Genomic DNA, 18,124 nt, shown 5'->3' with positions numbered 1-18,124 from the left:
CGGATCGTTCCACGGTTTATCTCGTGTACATCCTTCCTCCGCTCGCGCGCCGGCCATCGATAAAAGTAGGCACCGCGACGGAGAGCTGTTTACGAGCTGGATACCAGCGGGAATTAATAATCAACCGGATGGAAACGATTGGCGCAGACCACGGACGCTGATGAACTTCTGAGGAGACTAGGGATCGCGATAGTTTCGATTTCTCTGAGGACTCTGCTCCTGCGTGGAAGGTTGGTGTCTTTCGGTGGACGCTGGTGTACTGAATGGATTATGGAGGTTGTATTGGGAAGTTCAGGTTTTGGATGTTTCTGTAGGAAATTGGGACTGGGAGATGATTTATTTCGATCGCTGGAAAACTCTTTGTGAAGAAGGTGGAACGAGGATATTGAAAATATTAATTTAGGTTGAAGATCGATGTGTCTACAAGAGTCTGCCGTGCCAGAGAAGAAAATCAAAAATCCTAACTCTCCATCTAATCATCCGCTAAATCAGGATCCCGAGCAACAAACAACGAAGACAATACTTTCATCGAAAGGACGCAAACGAAGGAACCTCGAAATCTTCAACGAAAAACGAACCTTCGCGAAGCGTTCCGTTCGGCGAGCGCAGGCTACCTGCACGCGTGTTGCAGCCACCGATCCCCTCGACCCGGTGAAACACATACCGTCGAATCGGCAGACCAATAACGCCGGATACCTAGTCCGCCCACGTGGGTACCGGTCCCCGGACGAGCCGCACACTCTAACCGAGCGGCGCGGGGCGGCCAGGGGGAGACGTAATTTCGCGGAGTCGGTGTACGAGAGTGCGCGAGCGCAGGAACAAAGGGGGCAGGGTACGAAGAAGGAAACGAGACACCGGTTTTCCAGCGGGTTGCATTCATGAGGCCCCGAATGAACGGAGCGAGCGAGCGGCGCGCACGCGAACACGAATTAAGCCTGTCCCCCAGGCGTAAGTATGCGACTACACGACGTGTCGCGTCGCGTCGCCCGCCGATTTACGGTGAATGGGCCCGTGTCACGTGGGTGTGGATCGCTGGGACCGACGCGACGCGACGCGACGCGACGCAACGCCGATCGGGGATGAATCGATGAGCGGCGAGCCGACCGATCGACTCTCTCGCGTTCAATTTCACGGTACGACGCGCCGCGCCGCGCCGTGAAAGCGGGCCCCGCCGTTCGGCCTGTTCCCGCGGCCCTATGCTTCCGCCGGGGCCCGTGGACGCGACTTTCACGGCTCGCTCCGCGACTCATTTGCAACACAATGCACGAGGAAGTGCGCGGCGCTCGCTTTTCAATGGGCCACGGGCATCCGCGGGGATCGATACCGACTCGGACCCGCGGGGCCCGGTCGCGCGAGGTGGGCGGATTTTGAAAGCGGAGAATCGCGGTGCTGTTTCTTTGGGCAAGTCCCAGGTAGACGGTTTATGCGACGCGAATTGTTGGGACGACTGTTGGAGTGGGCCGCTCGCGTGAAATCGAGTGGAAGGGGATGGACATCTTGGTGGGGGCTGGGACTTGAATGGGCCATTTGCTGTGGACCGAGAGTGGCTGAGTTTCGGGAACGCGATAGGTTGTCTTGCGAATCTCTACTGACTTGTATACGGCGTTACATGAAATTTCTTTTATATTATACTAATGATAAGCCTTCTTTCCTCGGTTTCTCGATTGCCGAAGCGTCGTCGATGGTTCTCAACAGAAACCTCGCCTGATAAGACAAAATTCTTCATAAAACAATCTCATTATCCAAGAGCTAATTCTCTGAAATATCAGTTCAAACACAACTCGCCGGAAACGATTCCTCTACCCCCGCGCAACCGTCGAACTCTCTCCCACCCGGTATACCGTTTCAATCTCGATCACCGAAAGGTTCCCGGAGGAATTCCGCAAGTGTCTCGTAAACCCGGCGATCGTAACGCCGGGCCGTAAACTTTTTACTCGCTGAAAAAATTGTTTACCGAACGACACGCGCTGAAAATGGTATTAACGTTCGAGCAGCAAAAGTCAGCGCCTCGGCGTCGATCTCGATCGCCGAAAGTTCCACGGGCGAATCCGGCCGGCTCATCTGCCGACGGCCAATAAAATCGGGAGAGGCATGCGCGCGTGCACAAGTGTCGCGCGTCGATGTGCCGGCGAATCGGTGAAACGGCTCGCAGACACGATCGTTCGCTCGTTCGCTCGCTCGCTCGCCCACGCTCCGCTCCTACACGCCGCCGTCCCTCGTTCCACGCACGCGGCGACACTCGGGGCCGTTCCTCGGTTCATTCAGTCGTTCGAATCCTTCTTTCATTCAAGGCCCGATACACTTCGATCCGCCGCGTGTACGAGAGCGCTCGGCTCTCGTAGACAGTGTGTGCGCGCGCGAGCGCGGCGCACTCCGCCGAACGCTCCGGGGGAAATTGTACGTACAGCGCCGTGCACGAGTGGACAGGACACTTGATGTGATGTTGCTAAATTCCCGATGTCTTCGGCAGAGTAGAATTTATTGTAATACGATTACTGCAACGCAAGTGTTTCGATACTCGACGTGACGTTACCGATGTTTATGCCTTTGATAGAGTAGAATTAGCGGAATGCAAGTGTGTCTTGATGTGATGTTACGAGAATGCTTACGTCTCTCCTGCAATGCAGTTGACAGAATGCATTTCATGCGTTTATGGAAACTTAGGAACAGCGTGATTACGAAACTGTAATATAAAGCCGGAGCGCGGTGGGTTTTATAATATTTGCTAAGAAACACGATTTTCTCTCGTAATCCGATTTTTCTAATGATATCGTGAAACATTCGAAACCGAACATGAAGCAGTGGAACTGTTCGATATAATTAAAGCCGGAATAACCGGACGGATCGAGATGACCCATTTACAGTTAATTATTTTACAATTACTGGAAACGCGCGGCTGCTTTTCTGGGAAGTTATTAAATAAATAGGTTTAGCAATGGTAAACCGAGATACAAATGAACCGAGAGCCCGATAAACTCGACGTTATAGTTTCTGTAATCCCCACTGTTCATATTTTCGTCATAATTAACATCCTCGTCAAAACGATATTACGGCGTTACAGTCCGGGGACTTGCTTCACTTTCACGTGCGTTTAGCAACGCGAGGAACGTCCAGACGCGCGACGCCGCGTATCCTTTATGCAAAGGGTGCTCCGAAAGTATAGAGTTTACGTGGAGGTTTTCTCACGGTCTCTTGATTACGATAGACGGGGGGGGGGGGGGGGGGGATACGAGCTCACGTAAATTAACACCGATAATTACCGTACTGTTCGCTCGCTCGCAACGATCAATTAACACCGCGCGCGAAAAGTGGGAAACCGAGCGCGCCGGCTCGCGATCGCGAGTTCATTCGCTCGTCAGCGATCCAGTTCACCGGCGACTCCGAGGCGTAATTACCCGTTTTACTAAATTAATAGCATGAAAACTGAAACGAGCACTGATAGACTGTTTATTATACGTTCAAACTTAATAAAACCTCCGGCGGATTTTTCCCGCTCGACGACCGGCGGCCTCTTACGAAACCGGTCTGGAATTCGGAAAAATCGCCGGCGGTTTAATAACAATATTAGATAAACGAACGGTCCGCGGACCGGTGGTGCGGTTTCGCAGTTCGACTTTAAACGCGAGAAACCGCGGGGAAACCGACGGTCACTCGATAGTGAGACGCGGGAAATTCGATATTTCGCGCATCGTGCATCTGCCGGCCGCGGTCGGACACTTTGTAAGCGGGGTGTGCGTAATCCCCGTGTATTAAATTAAAATCCAATCGATAAATCGTATTATCTTCATCTCGTTATAAAGAAATCTTCGAGTGCGACCCGTTTAAAAAAGATATTCTTCGCCAATAAAAGAGAAATACGCGCGGACTCATTAAGCCGAATCGAAAAAGAACGACGACGACAGAGCGAGGCGCACGTAATCGCGCTCCTCCGTTTCTCATAATTTTTTTCTCGCCCGATAAAATCGGGATCACGTACGCGGCCTCCCGGCACCGGCCGATTTGAATTGAAGCGATCGACAGCGCGATCGCGCGCGGCGTGTTGCGCCCGAGAGACAAAGAACAAGGGAGAGAGTGGAAGAAAGAGGGTAAAACCGGGCCAGACTGCGAACCAGTGATGCACAACCTTTCCCGCGTTAAGGGCCGCCCGTAACATTACGCGTTGCGCCGTTACAATCGTATAAACAACTGTTCCACCGAGAAAACGCCGATGAGTGAAGTATCTCTTACGCCGGTCTCGCGTGATTTTAATTGAATTCAATTTATCACGGAGATAATGTAATTGCGATACCACTCTGTAGAGTATTGGCAACAAAACATTTGATCCCTTGCCCTCGAGAGATTGATTTTATTATAGGTATTTACCATTTCTTGCAATATTCATTACACCGTTCAGAAGCGATGGGAACTTTGATATAAATTAAGGAATAGAACTATTATTCAACCACTTCGATGCTTCGTACGTTGAGTTACGCGATACATTATATTTAATACAGTGCATCGAACTTTCTAATTCCCCCGCATCGAAATTAATGGCGATCGTGCGAGGACAATCAGGTTGCGCATCACTGCCGTAAAGCATCGGGCCGAACGTGACACGGCGCACCGAACAAATTGCTTTCCGTTAATATCGCGCGACGATCTGTAACAATAACGGTCTCGATTACGTTTTACGACACGTGTACGCGGCATTATCGGTCGGCGAGGTGTCGCCGCGCGGGTTACAGGTCCCAAAGGGGCCCCGGTACGCGCGCGCAAGCCACCGCAGGTTGGGCAACCGATCGCCCCGGGCGCGATTGGTGCAACCATCTCCGCGAAGGGTGAACACGCGGCCAGAAAAGCGAGAGTCGTGGCCGAGGTGAGACCGTTAATGCCATTCAGGCGAATTAACCGGCCGAACGGTATATAATTTTCGCGTAATTAGTCGGCCGTCGGCCATCCATTACGTGACCGCTCGTCATAGTCCACGTCGGTTGTCCCTTAATTAATTCGAACGATACGTCCACCCCCTCCACGCTGTCTGCGACGTTCCGACGGACTTTCGCGAGACTTTCTCTACGACGGCGTTAGAATTTTTCGGTCGTAGGCTGCTTGTTTGTTTATTCGAACTCTGAGAAGTTTAACCTTTTCATACTTCAAATTTATCGACTTTTAACATTTCAATGTTAATTCGAAGCTTTTGAATTTTCAATGTTCCCGAATTTCATGCTTCTCGCGTTTCAAGCTCCTCGAACCCCATAGTCTTCAGATTTCCGATTTTTCAAACTGTTCGAACTTTCTATGAAACTCAAATATTCTACTCTTCTCGTTTGAGACCTTAATTAATCTCCTTGTAACTGAATTGTACATAAACGATCTCAGAAAATTCGTTTTGTGCGTCTGTAAATGTTAACTGTCCTTTGCTCGTTAATTCGAGTGATCGGTAAATAAAAATCGATCTAAATATATCTCGAGAGCAGTGCCATCGGAGAGGAGGCAGACAGATAATAATGCTTTATGATTGTAATTACTATTATCGCCGCAGGTGATGTCCTCGTTACGCATATCCGTTTCTCTTTGTTTCAATTATTTCATTTTAATTCAATATACTTTCTCCATTCCAGAATATTTCTCCGTTATTTATTTCGCGACATGGGCTCGGCCTTACGACCACGCGAACCCACCCTCCTTTTTATTTCCCTTTGTCATCGGCGTTACGTAAACAGATCGATAATAATAATAATTGAATATGATAATCGGGCGGCAGAAAACAGGAGCGTTGCTCTTGACCGTTCTCATTCAGCGTTCCTCCGTGCTCGATGGTGCGACGCAAAAGGCACACCTGACCGGGATAATTTACACAAACAGCTCGGTAACAAGTGGTGCAATCGTGTTGAAGCCGCGCGTAACTCACGCGTTACGCTCGAACCCGCACGAACAGATTTTTATTATGCATCTTCCATTTATTCCGCCAGAGAGAGAGAGGACTTCTCTCGGTTTTTTTTCGAATACTCGCTCGAAATCGCTCCTCGACACTCTCCGTCCTCTCCCTCCTTCTCCTTCTCTCTCTCTCTCTCTCCCTCTCTTCCAGCATCGGCCCGCAATCTTTTCGCGCAAGACTCGAGATTAAATATCGTTCGCCTTGAAACAGTGGAAGTTACTTTCACGGTTCTCGTTCGCTGCGACCCAATTAACCGAGAGAAACCTTCCCCGATAATTAATCCCGGACTCGGCGAAGAAAAAATCAACGGAACATTACAGAAATCTCGAATTCCAGAATTTTCCACCCTTGAAACCGAACACAGAATTTCAATCATCATTCCCACTTAATCATCTCCTGGAATCTCCGAGAGTAAAGAGATAGTCCTTGAATCCGACTTCAACTTTCCCCAATTATTTCGCCAACGTACGATCCTCGCAGAACCACAACAAAAGGTATGGATTAAATCTTTGGATCTACGAAAAACAACTTCAATCCTCTGGATCCAACGAACCCTTCACAACCGTTACAGTTTCACGCCTATTAATCAACCAACACGCTCTGCCCTCCCCTAATCGGCATTCCGCTCGCAGTATCGCAGCCATTCACGAAACCGCAAGAAGAAGCGATTCATCGTTTCGTCGGCTCAAAAAGTCCTCGGGACAGGCGATTATAGCCGTGAAACAAGGTCGCGCCGGTGAACGGGGGTCGCGGCGGGCTGTACCCTAAACCAGCGGCGCGCGCCGCGTATTTCGCGGGTAGTTTGATCGGCGTTGATCGCCGGATCGCCGTGTTCCCCTCCGTGGCATGCCGGACACGTAGCGGACGCATGCCACGTACGTACCGTGGCCGCATAAAACGGCGAGGCCGTGCCTTTCAGCGCCCTCGTGAGATCCACGATCTCGGGCACGTATAATCCCCCGGCGAAAAAACGCCTAGGAGCGGCTACGTGAGCGCGTGTACGCGGCGAGCGGGCGTGTATACATGCAGACAGGCGGCGGAGATGGTAATCTTGGGGTAGAAAGAGAGAGAACGGAGAAAAGAGCAGCAACGGCACGGCGGAGTCGGTGTGTTGCGGCGGGCACTCGTCGTGCACCGGCGGCCACCGATCGTAACGAGCCGATCCCAGGGGTTTTTCTTCTTTCGTGGGAATAAGGGTCGATACGCCTTCTCGCTCCTTGAGTCTTTGCGGTGGACGCGCTCCCGGCGAACGTGGATCGAGATGTGTATCGGGTTTGTGACCAGTGAACGGATCCTTGGCGCCGGAAATTTCGCGATGTTTGACCACAAGACACATGAAACTGGGCTCTTTCGCTGTCGAGTGAATATTTTTGGCTGCCACCTTGGGAATTTTATCTTTGTCGTGCTCTTTTGTTAGTTCTGTTACGCGTTTTGGTATTTCTGTTTGAGTTTTCACGGGTTTTATGGTTATTGATCAGTTTCGGGCATAGAGGTTCAACTGTTGATTGGAAACATTTGTGTGCTTTTTATAGTATAGAGGATTATTTCAGTGTTCTACTTGGTACTGTAAGGTTTGATATGTTGTAGGATAAAAAGTATAGCTCGTACTCCTTTGTTAATCCAGCGTTTCGTTATTTCTGTTTGAGTTTTCAAGGGTTTTATGGTTATCGATGAATTTCGGGGCTAGAGGTTCGACTGTTGCGATTGGAAACAGTTGTGTGCTTTTTACAGTATAGTGTTTTACTTTGTACTGTGAGGTTTGATATGTTGCAGGATGGAAAATATAGGAACCATGTGGAGATCTGAGGCTCTTACGGATCAAGTTTGAAGTCAACGTAGCTTCTACAACGTCGCTACGATGCTCAACGCGCGATCGGCAATACCACCCAGCACTCCGCACAGCGATAAAGAAGATAATTGCTCTGTTTGCGTACTGTAAATCACAATTGCCGGCGAGATCTCCAGCTGTAGGAACAACAAGGTTCATCGAGGGATGACGCGCGTGGCCACGCTTAATCGGCGTTAAGCATGAACTGACCTCCGCCAAAAGATAACGAAAAGAGACGGGCCGATATCGGGCAGCGGGAAGACAGGAAACGCGGCGAGATATTATGAAAAAGGGGTACTGCGTAACTTAATTACAATTATCCACGAAAGCTCGTAAACGGCTGGCCGCGCGTTCCGTTTATTGCCCCGTTATCTGCGTCCGGATACCGCGGATTCGGATTACTCGGGAGCGAACGCTCGCCACAATGAAGAGATCATTGTGACGGGGCCGCGGAGATAAACGAGGATGACACAGAGAAAGCTCTCTCGCCGTTCGGCGGGCCGGCCGGCGGAGGAACAACCTACTGCGAGAGCCATTCGGGCCAAACGTAACACGAGTTTGACGCTAAAACTACAGAGCACTTGGATTGATGCCTCCATAATGCCTTAAAAAAATGAAAAAATTCTACTCCGCGAGATTCGAAACTCGTACCGATGTATTCGCAGAAGTACACCGATCCGCTTTCTAATTTCTCGCAAAAGCGTCTTCGCAGTTTCGACGATCGTGGAACAAGAACGTCCAGATGGCTCATTTTGACCGGCCTGGTAGGTCTAGCGTTAAACGCGTATTTCTCCGGGTTAGGCGTAAAAAGAGATCGAGGAAAAATCGCGTTGGATGCTAATTAAAGTGTTTATCCACCTTCCACTTAGCGAGGCCGCGGCGCAGCTCTGGACACGGTAAAATCTAGCAGTAAAGACGATATAAAAGTCCGGGATGGGTGTATCGGCTGGGAGATTCGTGGCCGGGCTTCAGGAGATAATGCAACGCCTGCGTCCATAAACACGTCGCCGGTTATGACAGGCCGGGTTTATAGACAGCGAGCATCTAAAAGTCCGACCCGGCCGGCGACGGAAGAAAATGGAATATTCGCCCGCTACCCACACTCGCGCGATGGCGGCGCGCATAATTAAACTAAACCGCGGTTTTCTACGACTCCGGTTACTTTCTCCGGCGCGCAGGAAACCGATCGTAAAGCTCGATGGCTGCCAATCCTCGGCCATCCGCCGATCGATTTATGTTTCCTCCGCGAGGCGCGGAAAGGTGCCACTCGCCTCTGCGCGTTTCCATCGTCCGCCGCGCGGGAACACCGGCGCGATTGGGAAATTAACGGAATTTCTAGACGGCGCCAGCCCGAGATAATACTTATCGAGCGTGTACCCGAGTGGACAGTCCTCTCGTAGGGTGCTCTTCCCGGCCGTTCTTGCCCCCTTATCGTCGCGAGGCGGACAAATACCCGATTATCTCGTCGCGGCGACCGGCTCGCGCGAAACGCTGCATCGTGCCTCTCTCGTAACCGCCTCGACAATAGCCGAGTATAAATCAGGATATCATTTTGCTCGTGTTTCGCCGTCGTTTCCTGTATATTTAGCAACGCCACACGCGATTACGGGGAAGCGGTGACGCGCGGCGGATTACGGGCGAACTTCTTTTCCCTCGTGAGAGGCAGTGATAACGTCGGCCGTCGCGAATCGCGATCGGTCGCGCTCATTGTCGCGAACCGGAAACGTGGGACTCGCCTTCCATCGCGCCGGTTCCTCGAAGAATGAAACCGAAAGCGTGAGTCATTGAACGGTTTTCGGTGTATTTTTCGAACGGTGAATAATCGCGCTTTCGTTTTCCAGTCGTTCTTTTACGAGATCGGATTTTCACCTCCGCGAGGTCTGCTGATTTATTTCTGTTCGCCGTCGGTCGACGATGGTAGGGATAAAATAGTTTACTATCTCGCAGTGATCTGTTTCGTAAAGAACGATGCGTGTAGCAATTACGGGGATGTATATTTATCGTGGAAAAGGGAAGATAAGCGATCGAGTTCGATGGAATATAATCATCGCGTTTAATAGCCGATATCACCGAAGACGACAAGGTTCTAGGAGAACTACGATACCGAGAACCCGCCGAGCCGTTCAATATTTGCGCAGGATTATCGCGTTCGTTTCCCGCGGCTCGAGCTGTCGGTTCCTCCGCGGGAAGATAAGGGAGTCCCCGTCGCGATTAAACAATGCTCTTCCAGGTGAGCGTATTATCGTTGCCAAAAACGGAGTCTGACGCGGCCGGCGCGCCGGTTATTGCGTACATACGCCACGCCCCCGCGCCTCTATCCTACATACAGTGCATAACCGCGAACTTCGAATTCGGAAGTCGTGTAGGTGTCCTCTGACTCAGAGTGTCTGTCTTCGTTTCCAATCGTATCCGGCTTGACTTGGTCAGGAATACCCGGGTTCGAGACAACGTGGAACCGTGGTCGACGGAAAAATGCCGGCCCCAGTCGACGCCATCTTGGTTTTTTAAGGACGAGAGACATCAACTATTCCTCCGTTTCCCATCGTTCGACTGTTTTTCCTCGGAACGTATTAAAGCCGAAGCCTCTAATTATACAGTTTTCAATTGAAAAGTTACGAACATCGTTCGCCGAGTAATTAAATGTTTCTGAATGGTAACGAGGATGGCATCCCTCGATTAACGAGCGGCCAGGAGATTTCCCTTGTATTTTGAATGGCGATTTAATCTGAGCGCGATAAGCGACCGTTTAACGGCGTAATGGTGGATCTATCTTCGTCCTTAATGGTCTTCCTGCTGGATCATTTGCTCCTGGATCGTTCGCGGCGATACGAGATCTCGGCTATTTATCTACGGTGCGAATTCATCCGGGTCGCGTAAAAATCCGCCACAAAACGCTATTAACGTCGTTAGGCAACATTAAGCATCGGGCTGATAGAGGATCCTCCTGCGGGGACGCGCGAGCGAAGGCCGGAGGCCACTAACCCTGGATCGCCGCGACGGGAACTGACTTACCGCTCGTCGGTAAAATCGCGCCAGGAGATCTGATTTATCGGAGCTCGTTCGTCGAAGATTGTAATTATTCGTAGATATCTTAAGCTATTCGAGACGTGTGCGAACACTCACCATTGCTGTAGACTTCCGCGTTGACTAGCGTTTCCTCGTCGTCCGTGTCCGGCCCGAGGGACACCGGAGTGTACACCATGGAGTCTCGCGCCCTCATTGTGTCGCTTAAGTAGACGATGACCTTTTACAATGCATTCGCAGAACAGCTGGAACAATGATTATATAATCAGTATCTTGTAACTGTAACAAAACAACGATGTAACTTTGAATTGTACTTTTATGAAACAGTGTTTTGGTCTCTGCTATGGTTCTCTAGTTTTCCATGGAGACAATCGTCATTCGTCTAAAGTTCTTTAGATTACGAGAAGTATGAAGAAATTATTACCGGTATCTAGACTGTAAATCTCCATGGAAACGGAGTCTTCCGAGCGTAGTTAAGGAAACAGAAATGCAACGGCAATAAAACCGATTAAATAATTTCCTCGAAATCTCGGTACCGACAAGAAGAGAAACGTTTTAAGGCGGCCACGCCTGAAGTGCGTTTATCAAGATTATTATTTCCATTCTATCGTAGTAAACGGGAATCGATTAAAGCTCCGAGGATAGCCTCGCCAGCAGATACGCGCCGATGAAAAAAGCCGAAGGCGCTCGAAGAATCTGATGCGGCAGAAGACAAAATGGCGCGGTAGAATTCAAAGCTTGCGCTTCGTCCGCGCAACCGTGCCGTGAGTCAGAAGGCCAAATATAGTGATCGCCGGGATTTCTCTGGATTTTTGACCAAACCGTGACCCCGCCTTCCCGGGAGCATACTTTTACAATCGCGGATCGAACACGGGAACGCGTTTAATCCGTTTAGAAATCGCCGGGGCTCGCGATCGTCCCGCCGCTATTAATACGAATCACCGTGGCCGTTTCGTTTAACCGAACGGTTCCTTCTGCCGTGCCTGTTTCCACCGTATAAATAACAATTTATCCGATCGAATGATTGAAACGGAGCGTAACTCGCGACAGCCGCAAACTTGAGATCCATTTTCTAGAAAGTCCCGGCCCGCTGGAACGGCGTTCTTATCGGTCCCGTTACCTCGCGTAACGCGCGCAGGGAAATAATATTCGATTTATATTGCTCGTAACGATATTTAACCCCGAAGAATTCCGCACTGCGCTAAACCGATCGCGCCGTTTGCGCGCCGCGCGGGGCTCCCCCGGTTAAAATCGAATGTTTGGCTGCTCGAGCGTAACGAGCTCGACGGCGTTCGCGGCTCGGGCGGAAGTGGAGCGGCGCAGATGATTACTTGAAAATGTCTTCAGGTAATAAAGGCCTAGTTTGTTTGCTCGTGTGCCCCCCTGTCCCATATGTCTTTCGTGTACCTAACTCCAACGGCCGACATGTGCGGCCTTGTACCCGAAACGGCGACCCCTCCCGAATTTAAATCAAACAATCCGGCTACCCGTTTCACTTTTCACCGGTACCGACAACGTTCCCAAACTGGAGAACCGATTTCTATAAATATGAATTATTAGGCACACGTGAATTCATCATAGATAGAGAATTATCGATGATCCATCGAGCCAAAAGTCTAATAGTAACTTTTACTAGAGTCAAACACTCTTTTCTTGAACGTTCGTTACAGTGTATCCACGAAGTTTTCCATTTAAAAGTCCCGAAATTTATGATATTCGAAGGAGAAAAGGTACTGGTCGTAAACTGGTCTTAAACACTCGTCAGTGAACAGCGAATTGATCCCAGATCCGCAGAACATCCTGAATTATGCGGCATAGTTGGGAACGCTAAATCCTTTGGGAAAAGAAGACTAAGTAGAATGAGATTTTCATAAGTCTGACCGCATTACTCCGCTTACGATCACGCGTTCCGCGGTTCTTTCACTTCGGCCTGGTCGTATCCTGTCGCGTGATCTCGCCGGTATCATCGTTAATAAACCCATCTGAACCAGGGATTCGTTTTTCCCCTAGCAACCGGTTTCCCTGGCTGGTTCGCCAGTCGTCTTCGCGTTCGGGATAGAGGATCTATTTCGGGTGAGACGACCGTCGCCGTCTCGACGCACCGGTAGACGTCATTCTTCCGAGATGCGATCACCGGAGGAACGAGCCTTCGCGTCTGAGAATCCGCTACCAGCTGTCGGTACATGACTTCCCATCGACCAGGAAAATATTTTACCCGTCGAGACACACCTACGCGATTCTTACGCGCGCCCGATTCAAACTAGCCGAGTAGATTCCTTCGATTTTCAAACGCTCGGTTCAAGATTCTTCGAAAATCCATTCAGATTTTCTCGAGACACTTGAATAAACCATTCTCCTACCTCGCTCTACTATAATAATGATGAAAGTCTATCAAATTATAATCACGAGTAACCCTTAAAATAATATTTCATCTACTTCGAAAGTGACTAAAGAAACATTTTGAATATTCATAATGCTAGAAGTATTTCATTGAAACTAAATACAAAGATCTATAGATAAGTGAGAACGCCAGCAAACTGACTCTACTCCAGTGGAAAAAATTAAAAGTCATCCATGTTATTCAATAATCTTCTCTAATGCCAATTTCAGTTTAACAAATTCCGTCGAAGCTCGGTTTCACAAGGAAAACACGGTCCTCCGCGCGATTCCCGACTTTCCCGGATCCACAAAGTTAATTCGAGCCGCGTAATTTAGCCCGGGCGACGAGCCGGAGCGGATGCGCGCGTGTATACACGCGCGCCGCGGCGAGTTGTAACCACGCCTTTAGGTTCGCGGGGGGTCCGTCCGCGTTATACATGGAACAAAGAGGAGGAAGAGGACTGGATATCTCGGTGCTCGATTTCTGCGATCCGTTCCAGGAATCGATATTTTTAAACTGTTGCAACCGAGACGGTCCCGCCGCGTCCAGAGCCAAAACCCTCGGCCGCTCCGCCGTCCGGTTCCGAGACGCCGCGGCTCTCGCGAGACGAATTTCCCGTGTTCTCCGCGCAGGTACGCGGACTCCCCCGACAATCGCACGTCGGAAGAACAAGAGGGACGAACTAGAAAAGAAAAAAGGATTCTTCTATTCTTAGGAGACACTTCGCCCCACCATTCGCTCCGCGTTCTTTCCTCCCCGGTTCCGTTCCCAAGCGGCGAGGCGAGAGGAAATCGACGATTTCGCTTTGCTCCTGTTCCCCGCTCGGTTTCTTTCCTCTTCTTTCGCCCCGGCGGCCGTTCTTTTATCTTCCTCCGCGGCTCGCGCTCGTCTTTTTTCGGTTTCTGTTGCATTAGCACCGGCGGCGCCCCCGGTGAAACGGAATCGGCCGGCCGTCGGGGACGTCGTCGACGCGCTCGACTTAGAAATAGAGCCCCGCCGGTGCGTCTGTACCGGCCGCGAAAAAGGGCATCGCGGAAATTCCTGTGTTCCCCGGTGTTCACGAACAAACGGGTAAATATAGGACGTTTACGGGAGATTTTCTCGCTAAAATTAAACGACGGAAGCGATCGGAAGAAACGCCGGCCGCGGGGGGCTGGGACACGGGGGCGGAGTGTAAATACTGGGTGTCCGTGAAGTCCCGGGTCTATTTTCGTTTTAGGCGCCGAAAAATCGTACGGAGGGCTCCGATCGTGAGCAGGCCGTCCATCGAGCGATCCTTTCCTCGAGAGGGGGCGTTGCTCATGTGTTTTCCATTCCGAGGTGTTGCCCGCGTGAAAGGGGTTAGAGAGATCCGGCGAAGGTGCGAGGTGAATCTAAATTCTCGCCTGTTAGATATTTAAGTCTCTATGGGAGCACGTTGAGATGTTGATTGCTCGAGGAAAGCTGACGGGAAGCCTGGGGACACCGTGTATTGTGCGCCGCGAGAGACAGGAACGTCGGGGAACGGAATAATTCGTGAGATCGCACGCGCTTCGTTGTAATTGAAGTGTAACCGGGGAAGTTAACAACAGGATATGTTAACATCCTGTCAACGAGTTCACACGAGAACCGTTTGTTCCGTCTGTAATGAGAATTACGGTGTTTATCGTGTTACGTCGGAAGAAATCAATGTATGCGGCGAAGATGCGCGGGTAGATGCAGAGAAAGTGCATTCCAGAGAACTCTCTACCTGCTCGAGCGATTATATATATATATATATAGTATATTAAAGTTTGTAGTTTAATAAAGATTAATAATAAACGAATAGTCTACAATTCTAATAATCCCACGAACTATCTTCTACCAACAACACAAGAATCTAACAAACCGACAACAAAGGAGGCAAAACGCGAGAACAACAATAAAAAAGGACCACGCGTCAAATTCCCACAAAGCAGTTCGATTCCAAGACTCGCGGCAACCCCAGTCGACACTGCGAGCAGCCAACCTACACGGTGGTCCTTAATCAGCGAACCTAACCAGCCTACAAGCTACCAGCCGCCAGCGGAGCCATTAAAAGAAAATAGACTACCGCATAAATTGCGCGCAAGGATTAACGAAACCCAGCCACCGGAAGTATTTAGCAGCGAGCCGGGGACCCACCGCGGCCCGATTAACAGGAGTCCAATAAATTTCCGGGATTTCGGGGGAAGAGGCGTTGGGTGTCCCGTGTCACCTCGGCCCCTCCGAGTTGAACGAACTCGCCGGAGACGGTGCCTCCTGCCCTTTCGGCACCCACGCGCGCGTGCCCCCTCGGGCCGAGGCAATAACACCGGGACACCGGGTCTCTTCTGTCAAGGCTGAGCCCGGTTACCACGTGGCACGCTCGCACCCCGGGCCCAGAAGGTGACGAGGACGCGCGAGTAAGTGAATCGCCAGCGACAGTTACTTCCTGGTTATATTTAGTCCCCCGCGCAGGATCGAGTTTCCCCCAGCGAATCCGCGACAAAACCGATGGACCCGTCGTGTACCAGTCGGAAGATCGGCTGGAAGCTTTGTCGCTCTCGCTGGCGAACAAATATAGACCGTTCAGGTGTCCCCGAGCTACGACAAACTTTTTCAAGACGTCCCTCCTTTTACCTTTTTTTCCTCCCGCTTCCTCCGATGCTCCCTTCCGTTAGGCCCCTAGTTCCTATCCGCGTTCGCTTTAAGCTTCTCCGGCTCCCCTCTCAGCTTAGCCGACTCGAACTCGGGGCACGCGCGGCTCCGGGATGACGGACACGTGCGCGGCTGTGTACGCAATTGTCAAACTTTACTTACGTCCCCGCGGGGGAACGCGGCGCGCATCCGTCTGGCTGCGTTTTCTTGTCTAGCACGTGATCAATCCCGGCCACTTTAAACGGGGCGCGCGTGTGTGCGGAGTCTCTTGTTTTTTCTTTCTCCCGAGCCGCTTTCCCTCTTTCTCCGGAGAGGAAGTTTGAGTCCCGCTAATGGCACGGATAACCCGGGGACGTTCGGACTTCCGGATAAGTCGTAAGAACCGAACGGCGCGTGCTGATCGTCGAGTTCGAGGGCGTTACCCGGGGAGCACCGATTCGCCGGCAGACTTTAATGGAAAATGAATCCCGAGGAAGCTTTTACTGCGCTTCCTGCTTTGTTACGTTTTATGGGCTCTGCTAGGCCGAGGGAAATTCACTGTCTAATCAGCGGCTGGTATTTTATGCATGGAAATCCTGCCAATAGACTCCTCAATAATCGGGCCTAATCATTTTGAACTGATCGACTCTAGAGAAGTTAGAATATTTATTGAGTTACGGTCGCGACTGTCTTCCATCAATTAGAAAATTCTCATTTAACTATCGGTAGTAGGTAACTATTTTAGTTTAGTTATCGAGATAAGCCTGCGAATCTCCTAGTAATTAATCTCAGGCTAATGATAATCCCGAAGTATCATCGCAACTACAGGGAAACAAGCGTTTTCCAGAAAGGTGTCAGGAATTCCACAGACTCAGCGAGTCTGTCCCAGATATCCAAAAGGGTCGAACCTTTCGTCGCGGTCGCGGGTATTCTTATCGGTCCATTCATCATTTTTCCACGAGGACACGAGCTAATGAGGTTCCGAGTGCGCTCGGGCACGCGCCGAAGAGGTATCGCGAGGGTATCGTGACTGCGACGCGCGCGCGCGCACGTCTGTCCCGTCTCCGGCTGCTCGCAAGAGGGTGTCTACTAGCAACTGTTGGCAGCCGACAAAAATAGCGGTGCCGAATGCGTGGCACCTACGGATGCAACGAGCATTTACCATCGACAGGGAAGGAAAAGGGACGGGAGAGAGAGAACCGTCGGGATTTAGACGTGACGGACGCCCTTCGGAGCGCCGGAGCCGAAGGGACGTTGTTCCACGCCGAAGATCATCCTCCGCGAGGAGGAAGCTCTATTTCCGGTCCGCAGCCGAGGACCTCGATCGATCAATCGATACCTCCAACGATAAGGAGAGCCAGAAGGACGAGCTGTCGGATCTTCCTCGTTTCCGCGATTTTTATTCGAAATCGACCGACAGCAATTAGACGGACACGCGAGAAGGATATCAGTGACATCGGTAATAACTAAGTAGAACCGTTCGACGATGGGAACGGTCAGCTGATCGAAGGCGGATTTCCTTCGGACCGATACACGGCGACGATAAAAACCGGATTGCGGATATCGGCGCGGATTCGGTGTCCCGCGCGCCATTTTACGCAATCCGAGGCTTGAGTTAGTTAGGGGATAAAGTAGACAGTTTATTGCCGAGCGTGGCTCTTACCGGCGATGTGGAAAAAATCGTTTACGATGGCCACTTTGAGCAATTAGCCGATCGCGACCGCGGGGTCCATAAAAACGTCGGCCGTTTCGTAAAGCCCGGCAACCGTTCGGCCGAGTACGATGACGTTTAGGGACGTTTAAATTAAAGTTAATCTCTCTATTCAATTAGATTGCGCCGCGTAGAAGGATCTACCCCTCGGCCCGGCGAGGCGCGCACCAATTTAACCCTCGTGCCGAGTAACGGCCGGCCAATCGTTTACCTAAATACTCATCGCGCAATATCGCCGCTCGAAGAATTGAAATTGCATTACGGAAACACGTGGCTTTCTAGCCAGACGCTAATCAGCATAAATTATACGCGGTATTTATAACGATTCCTAAAAGTGAACGTTCCGTTTCAAGCTGAATCGGCTCTCGGACAGTGCGCCGGGATCAAATTAATGGTCTTCAGCTTGTGCTGACAACTTTCTAACGCAAAACGGCGAGCCGATCGAAGAATAAAACAAGAACGATCGTCGGGCACCGGGAGGTGAGCATTTTTCTCGGATAAAAACCCGTCCGCTTCCATCGAGGTGCTAAATTCTCTTTAGTGCGTACAGAGGCAGACTGTTAGGAATCTCGAAAAACGGACTCCAGATTTTCTGTCCATAGTAGACGAAGAAACTCGCGAGTCATGCACTTGAAATTCGCCGGCGAA

The 18,124-nt window shown here is 50.7% G+C and overlaps 1 protein-coding gene across 2 annotated transcripts in view; it reads right to left on the bottom strand.

Annotated features, from left to right (window-relative positions):
- The window catches only part of rols (zinc-RING finger and ankyrin repeat domain-containing protein rolling pebbles), a 69,254-nt gene that overhangs the window by 48,922 nt on the left and 2,208 nt on the right, over positions 1-18,124 (bottom strand). For both annotated transcript variants that reach the window (XM_031991616.2, XM_031991618.2), the window contains exon 3: positions 10,869-11,014. In XM_031991616.2, the coding sequence (XP_031847476.1) occupies positions 10,869-10,965 (97 nt within the window). In that variant the 5' untranslated portion in view covers positions 10,966-11,014. The remainder of the gene's footprint in view (positions 1-10,868; positions 11,015-18,124) is intronic.

This window comes from Nomia melanderi, chromosome 13 (assembly GCF_051020985.1).
Source record: "Nomia melanderi isolate GNS246 chromosome 13, iyNomMela1, whole genome shotgun sequence".
In the NCBI taxonomy this organism is placed as follows: Eukaryota; Metazoa; Arthropoda; class Insecta; order Hymenoptera; family Halictidae; genus Nomia; species Nomia melanderi.
This window is presented reverse-complemented; position numbering and strand designations above follow the sequence as displayed.